This window comes from Gavialis gangeticus, unplaced genomic scaffold, assembly GCF_001723915.1.
Source record: "Gavialis gangeticus isolate Ggan-Ray unplaced genomic scaffold, GavGan_comp1, whole genome shotgun sequence".
Lineage (NCBI taxonomy): Eukaryota > Metazoa > Chordata > Crocodylia > Gavialidae > Gavialis > Gavialis gangeticus.
The window spans coordinates 19,178,125-19,186,212 of NW_017729015.1; the positions used below are offsets into that span (position 1 = coordinate 19,178,125).

An 8,088-nucleotide genomic window follows, 5' to 3' on the forward strand; every position below is an offset into this window, starting at 1 on the left:
TTGCTTTGCAGAGCACCCAACCGGCTGGCTGAGAGGCAGGAGCTCGCCTTGGGACTGAGCCAGGGCGGCCGGACTGTGGCGTGAATGGGCCTGCAGCTTTGGAAACTCCCTGTGAGGCAACCGGGAAACCTGCACTGGGTGACTCGGGGGAAGGCAGCCTCCAAGCCTGGGCCCAGACGAGACCCCTGCGCCTTCCCCGTGGTTGCAGGGTTGTGCTGTAATGATGGACCACGGGGCAGCTGCGGATGGTGGCACCCCTGTGCCCAATGCTCTGCCAGCAGGAGAGCAGAGAGCGGTGGCTCCCAGGGGCCTGGATCCTGGGAGATGGGTGGGGCTGTACAGTAGAGGCGAGAGGACCAGAGAAGAAACGATGGATGCGCTGGGGTGGGAGCTGCTGAACAGCATCCCCAGCACTGGCTTGTCCCAGGGGGAGACGGAGGAGTCCCGGGGCCTCCACCGGACATTGCTGCTGCTACTCCGGCTCTCCCAGAGCTGCCCCTTTGGAGAGACGCAGGAGAAGTGCTCCCAGCTGCTGCAGGCTCTCCAGGTAAGCTGGCCGGGCAGCTCTGGGCACCAGCTGAGTTGCAAGCACACGTCAGCAGCATGATTGCAGCTCTTACGAACATCACTGCACACATACAGCCCCTGGTTCTACTCCTGGCATGGCCGCTACGCTGCTGGGTGTCCTTAGGCAAGTCGCTTCCTCGGTTTCCCCTCCTATACATGGCCGGCCGTGTCTGTGCAGCAGAGCCTGTCTCTCCCCAGGGGTCTGCAGCTCGTGGCTCAGTGGAGCCCAGCCCCGGGTCGGGTGCCTGCACTGATGTCAGCAGTCACAACAGCTGTTGTGCTGCAGCGGGATGGTTTTGTGCAGTCCTTTGTACCAGGAAAACACCTGGTGTCCTGCTGGAACCGGGCATCCCTTCCTGGCTCACAGCTCCTGTACCCCAGGGCAGCCCCCATACCCCGAGATCACAGCTTGCACAGCCCTGGGACCAGCCCCAAAGGGGGGTGCAGCAGGGGCTCCCTTGGCTTGTGCTGGTTGCAGGGGAGCTGGGATCCTTTCTCTCCCTCCTTTTTCCATTGCACATGGTCTTTGCACCGCGGGAAGCTCAAGATGTGGTGTTGCTTTAGGCTTTCTCAGGGAAGATGGCCCCTCCCTGCTCCCCCAGCATAGGCACTGGGCTCAGTCCAGCCCAGCATCAGCACACAGCCAGGGCACAGGGGAGCGGGGAGAGCTGGCGTTAGCTGAGGACACGGGACCAAACTTCCTGCTGGGCTGAGACCTTGGCATGGGCCCGGTGGTGTAGGGCTGTCTCCTCCCGCACAGCTGCTGACCTCTGCATGCCTCCACTTTTCTGCTTGGGAAGATGAAGGGCTGATTCACCCCTGAGGCTCCAGTTGGTCTGTCCTCTGGCCGGTGGCTGCCTAAATGTCTGTGGGAGGTGGTGGAGAAATCTGCTGCCCTGGTGTCAGATGCTCTTTGCCCTCCCTGGCTTTGTACTGTATCCCCCCATGGGGATGCTCCCTGCAGCTGGGAGGATAGAGCCTGCTGCCTCTCCCAGAGCGCTGGTGAGATCAGAGCTGGGTGCCGTGTGCTGGGTACGGGATGCCCTTTGGTCCCTGCATCACCAGGTTGCTCTGCAGAGCAGGTGCAGCGGCTGCTCCAGTGCTAGCTAGCAGCAAGGGGCAGGCAACAGGGGGGAAAAAAGAAACCCTCTGATGCGTCAGTCCCTTCAAGCTGGCTCATAGGCATGATGCTCAGCAGCCGGTCCCAGTCACAGCTCTCCATGACCTTGCTCAGAAACCTCCTCCCCCTGCTCCCCCCAGGTAGCAGCATCCTTGCGGCTGAATCCCGGTGAGACACAACAGGCAAGTGACTAGAGAAAGGAGCCCTCCAGGGTGCTTTCCCCTGCCCAGGGAGGAGTTACTGTACATTGCACAGCCAGTGTGAGCGTTTCGTGCTACATCCGCCGTGCTTGGGTTGTGACGGCCCTTGGGGTTTGTATCTGTCCAACTACATTAGTAAAAGATGGAGGCAGCTAAATATCAGCATCGCTTATCCCCATCCCAGACAGTACATGCTGTACTGGTTTAACTGGGGAGCTTGTAGTAGTTTTAAGTAATCATCCTATTACACACTTTAAAACTTTAATAGCACGGGGGTTGCTTTGAAGCAAGCCCCCGACCTCTTCTGTAAGAGAAGCCAGAAAATGTAACTCCATTCCCTCTGTGTGGCTCAGCCACGTGGATTTGGCTGAAGTGCCTTCCAGAAAGGCCTCCAGTCTGGATGTCTTGAGCAGTACAGAACACACCACTTTTATTATAATAGTGAATTGCTGCTGTTATTTAAACAAAAAAACCCCAATCCGTGCCGTTGTTTGCAGTGTAACGTTGGCAGGCAGATCAGATTCCAGGGAGCTCAGACACGAGTTGTGGCAAGCTTTTTCTGGACAGAGGCACGGCTGGTTTTCAAGCTGACAGTGTGGCTTGAATATCTGCGGGGCATTTTGCTGGGAGAAGCAGTGTGATTTCAAGAGGAATCCGTTGTGGGTGGTTTTAAGATGGAGCCGGCTCTGTTTATCCAGCAGGAGCTGGACTGGAGAGCCCTCCAACGTCCCTCCGAGCCCCATTGCCCGTGTTCCTCCTGGGGCACTGCACATCTGTGAAGGAGGCCTCGCAGCCCACGCGGCTCTGTGCCAGCCAGGATTCGCTCTTCTATTGCTCGTCAGTCAAGCGACTTGCCCCCGCGCGTTGGTAGCAGAGTCACTAGGCCATGCTGTAACCACTAGGCCATGCATCTTTCCTCACGCTGCCGTTGGCTGGACTGGGAGGTCACTGAGGGGGGTGGGAGGGCAGGATGGGGGTCAGGGGGTCTGGGCTGCTGGCCATGAGGGATGGTGTGACTTGGGGTAGTGTCACGGGGCAGCTTGGAGGAGAGAGAGGCTTTGGGAGCCGAGGGAAAAAGTGCTTCCCCCCACCCCGCAACAGCCCTGGAGGCCCCGGGGGCTGGGCGGAGGTAATCGGAGAGGCCGGCTCTCGGAGAAGATGAGCAGCTCGGGGAACAGGCTTCAGCCTGCCCTGCTGCCACTAGCTCTGGGCTTTGTCCGGTCTCCACGTAGGCACGAGACCCCCGCACTCGGCCCAGGCGCTAATTACTGCAGCCTCCGAGCCCCAGCTGCCGCTCAAGCTGTCGCTCCCGGGCTGGTCACACTAGCCCAGTGAGGCATTTGTCCCCTAATCTGTGACCCTGTGCGGGGGCAGATAAGTCCCAGAGAAGCTGCCCCAGCCTCCTGCCTTGGGGAGGGGTGGGGAGAGTTTGAGTGGGAGCTAACGATGGGCCTTCCTCCCGCTTGGAGGCTGGCTGGGGGTGTAGGAGGTGCTGTGTGAGGTGTCCAGGGGGTGCTGGAGGGGCTCGGCAGACCTGAAGTGCCTCTGGATTCACACTGGTGCAAGCAGGGTTGGGTCTCCCCTGCCTTGTGCCTCACAGGGACATCTACACTCGTGGAAGAATGAGTCTGCAATGGGATTTGGAAGTGTCTGAAGCCCCAGGCTGGGGTGGAGGATATGTGTTGGTAGCAGGGCCACACAGAGTTCTTGAATGATTCAGGTGGATTTGAACCTGATCTGGTTAGTTTGACCTGGGACAAGTGCACAAAAATTTCTTAAAAAAAGAGTTTGCAAGGGTTTTGTTGCTGGGAACAAGTGCACTGATGGCACTTCGTATCTCCTGCCCGGGGCACAGATGACAACGGGGTGGGCGTTAGTGCTTTGCCCAAGAGCCTTGTGTACTGGAGGATGGAGGGGATGCCGAGTTAGTCTTTGAGGTCCAGTCTTGTTCCCAGGGGTGGGGGTGAGCTCACAGGTCCTGCCGGGGACTGGTGCAAAGTGGGGGGCAGGAGCTGCTTCCAGAATCGAATGCTAAGCCGGTGGGGGAGCGCGCATCCATGGTCTGTGCTGCTGGTGTGTGATAAGACCAGCCAAGCTTTCCCCAGTGGCTGGCGGAATTTGTGTCTTTCCCCCGAATCATGTGCAATAAAGAAGCGAGCAAGGTGAAACGGTGCTTCTGCAGTTCGGATGCATGAGGGCAGGACAGGGCTCTTCTTGCACAGGAGTCGGTCTAGCCACAACCGTGCGCGCCCTGTGCTGTGTGTGGGGGGCTCAATCTGCCCCAGAGCTAATGGAGGGGGGGATCACTCCCTTGGCCTCAAGCCCCAGGCTTTTTCTTTTCTCTTTGTTGCGCTCCATGCAAGCGTGAGTTGGGCCTCCGCCAACCACGTGCAGCCGTCTCCCTCCCTCTGCCTGTCCATTGGCTGCCGGGGAAGCAGGGCTCAGCGAAGGTGCAAAGCCGTTTGCACTTAATTGGCAATTCTGGATTAGAGCCGGAGGAGGCTGTTGCCAGGCAAAACCCGAGCCTGTTTGTGCAGCAACTTCTGCTCGCTGGACTTTGCCGTGTGGGGCTGGTGCGGCTGGAGCAGATTGTTATCGGCGCTGCTGTCTGGGGCTCCCTTTTTTTTAATTGAGACGAGCGTTTGTTATTCAAATCCACAGGGCTGGTGGTCAGTGGGGGATGCAGCGGGGTAGCGGAGAGCAGAATTTGGCGCTGGGCTGTCCCATTGATTTTTTCCAATGAAGCGGTGGCCCAAGTTTGTCTCTGGGGGAAGTGCAGCTGCTGTCTGGAAGCACTTCCAGAAATCCCTGCGCTAACTGAGGGATGAGTTGACCATCATCACCCAGGGCTAAAGGATCATGGTCAGGTGACCTCTAGTAGAAGGGTCCCTGCCTGTGGGGTTGGCACTGCTGTTGGTCCCCAAGCATGATGTTCTGCCCATGGGGGGGGCAGGAATTGGGAAGCTCTTGCTGAATGGAGCTGGGGATGTGGAGGATGCTGTGGGATGTCAACAGTGGAGGAGGACCCAACGCTGGAGAAGCAGGAGCAGCTGCCGGCTGGTGTGGAAGTGGCATCCCAGAGCCCTGTTGTGTAGGACCCCGGTGCGGGTCGGGGCTGAGGCAGAGCCCTGGGAAGGGGACAGAGGGGCTGCAGGACAGGACGGGGAGGTGCCAGCAGAGCCAGGCGTGTGGTAGTGTTTTGGTCGCAGTCCTTCTCAAGGTCTGCTGGGAACATCGCGGTCCAGCCCATTCAAACACACGCGGCCCTGCCTCAAGCAGCTGTGACGTCCTTGCGTGTCTCTCATCTGGCATCCCGGGTCCTGCGCTCTGTAATTCGAGGAGGAATAAACAAGCTCCGTTCCGGAGACCATGGAGCAGAGAGACCCATCCAAATGCCAGATGTCCTGCCCTGGAAAACCTCCCCGCGTGGGTCACCTGGGAGCAGGGGCAAGTTCAGAAATGCGGTTAATACGGGCTTGGGGAAACACTGAGGCCCTGTCCGCTAAGGAGGCTTCAGAAGATTTGCTGCTAGTCTGAGGCCAGAGACCTCACGTGGGCTAGGGGCAACGCGCTCTGCCCGGCTAGGCTCAGTCTTGCCTCTTGTGTGCATCCGAACAGTGAAGCACCCTTCTCTCTGTGCCCTGGGGAGCAAATCTGAGCCGTGGTGGGATCTGCAGTGCCTTGCACTGACCCACCTCACTATTGGGAATGGGAGTGGGACTCCTAGGGCACTGTCCCAACTCTCTGGGGCTGTGGGCAAGTCTCTTAATGCTCTGCAGCTTCATTCCCCGCCGGTATAAGGTGGACTAACCCTCCCAGGCGTTCGGGAGGATGAGTGGGGTAAATGTTCTGCTCTCGTGCTTGGGAAATTGAAGATAGACTCAGCTCTGGCCAGAAGGAATCGATGCAAGAGAAAGGCAGCATAGGAAAGCACATTCATGGCTCCATCTTGCCCCAGTTAAAGAAGCCTCTGTCGGATTTGTGAGTCCCTGGGCTCTCATGTAGATGAAGGATATGCAAATAATTTTGCAGTGGACCTGAGAGGGGAACCAGGGCTCAGCTCTGTGAGGGGTCAGCGGAAATCGGGACCTTAAACCGAAGCGCGTAGAAGATGAGGGAAAGTGTCCTGCTGACTCCCACCGGGTCTGGAGCAGGTTGCTGGCGTGGTGAAGTCAGCGGAGCAGAAAGGGCGTGGATGGAGCTGGGATGGAGAGAGCCAACGCTGAAGGAGAAGCAGCCCATCCATGTGCACATTGGGCACTGCGCCCTCTCCATCACTCCATGCCCTGCGGTGCCCCTTCTTGCCTGGCAGAAGTGAGGTGTGGAGGCCACTGTCCTGGTTTCCCGGCCCTCCAGTCAGGTGCAAACAGTGGCGCGGGGCTCAGGATGTCTGCGTGTGGCTTGCTGCTTCTCTGCAAACTCACAAGGAGGTTTATGATCCAGGATCAGCCTTTCGAATCCGCAGGGAACAAATGTTCTTTAAACAGCGCTAATCTTTGGACCCCTTCATCCCCGCTCTTTATCCCGCTGTTGTTTTCTCTCCTAAGCAGTTGTTTTGCACATTCCAACAGGAGGAGAAAAAAACCCTCCATGACAAATGTTGTCGACCCAGCTATTTTCCCTCTCCACCCAAACGCCAGTTGGACTGTGGGATGGGAACCGGTCTCGTTTGCTGCTTGCACAAAACTGCTGGCCCTGGCTGGGGCTGAGCCCATGCCCACACCCACTGCAGCAGGAGTGGGCGTGTCCCGCGTGCGCGGGGTTTGGTGGGCCCTGTCCCGCGTGCGCGGGGTTTGGTGGGCCCTGTCCCGCGTGCGTGGGGTTTGGTGGGCCCTGTCCTAGCTGCGTGGGGTTTGGTGGGCCCTGTCCTAGCTGCGTGGGGTTTGGTGGGCCCTGTCCCGCATGCGCGGGGTTTGGTGGGCCCTGTCCCGCGTGTGTGGGGTTTGGTGGGCCCTGTCCCGCATGCGCGGGGTTTGCTGGGCGCTGTCCCGTGTGCGCGGGGTTTGCTGGGCGCTGTCCCGTGTGCGCGGGGTTTGGTGGGCCCTGTCCTGCATGCGCGGGGTTTGGTGGGCCCTGTCCCGTGTGCCTGGGGTTTGGTGGGCCCTGTCCTAGCTGCGTGGGGTTTGGTGGGCCCTGTCCCACATGCGCGGGGTTTGGTGGGCTCTGTCCTGCGTGCGTGGGGTTTGGTCAGCCCTGTCCCGCGTGTGCGGGGTTTGGAGGGCCCTGTCCCGCGTGCGCGGGGTTTGGTGGGCCCTGTCCTAGCTGCATGGGGTTTGGTGGGCCGTCCCACATGCGCGGGGTTTGGTGGGCCCTGTCCTAGCTGCGTGGGGTTTGGTGGGCCCTGTCCCGCATGCGCGGGGTTTGCTGGGCGCTGTCCCGTGTGCGCGGGGTTTGCTGGGCGCTGTCCCGTGTGCGCGGGGTTTGGTGGGCCCTGTCCTGCATGCGCGGGGTTTGGTGGGCCCTGTCCCGTGTGCCTGGGGTTTGGTGGGCCCTGTCCTAGCTGCGTGGGGTTTGGTGGGCCCTGTCCCACATGCACGGGGTTTGGTGGGCTCTGTCCTGCGTGCGTGGGATTTGGTCAGCCCTGTCCCGCGTGCGCGGGGTTTGGAGGGCCCTGTCCCGCGTGCGCGGGGTTTGGTGGGCCCTGTCCTAGCTGCGTGGGGTTTGGTGGGCCCTGTCCCGCACGCGCGGGGTTTGCTGGGCGCTGTCCCGCGTGCGCGGGGTTTGCTGGGCGCTGTCCCGCATGTGTGGGGTTTGCTGGGCGCTGTCCCGCATGTGTGGGGTTTGGTGGGCCCTGTCCCACATGCACGGGGTTTGGTGGGCTCTGTCCTGCGTGCGTGGGGTTTGGTCAGCCCTGTCCTGCGTGTGCGGGGTTTGGAGGGCCCTGTCCCGCGTGCGCGGGGTTTGGTGGCTCCCAGTTTTGAATCGCAGACGCGGAGGGCTGCAGGGCGCTCTGGAGGTCGCATCTAGTCCAGCGCCTGCTCCAAGCGCGGCCAGCCGCCACCATCTCCCCGCAGCCAGGGCTTTGTCCCCGAGGGCGCAGAGCGCCACCCGTTCCGCTGCATCACTGCCCTTCCCGCTAGGACGTTTTGCCCGGTGTCCCCCCGAGACGTCCCTGGCTTCGGCCTCGTTTCGGTCGCGTTTGTTCAACTTAAACCCAGGCTCCCGCCTCAGCCTGCGCGGCCGCGCCTTCACCGCGCGGGT

At 60.4% G+C, this 8,088-nt stretch overlaps 1 protein-coding gene across 1 annotated transcript in view; it reads left to right on the forward strand.

Annotated features, from left to right (window-relative positions):
* The first annotated feature begins 370 nt into the window (after positions 1 to 370).
* The window catches only part of SESN2 (sestrin 2), a 36,940-nt gene continuing 29,222 nt past the window's right edge, over positions 371 to 8,088 (forward strand). Inside the window, exon 1 of the mRNA XM_019512090.1 lies at positions 371 to 547. Coding sequence (XP_019367635.1) covers positions 371 to 547 — 177 coding nt within the window. The remainder of the gene's footprint in view (positions 548 to 8,088) is intronic.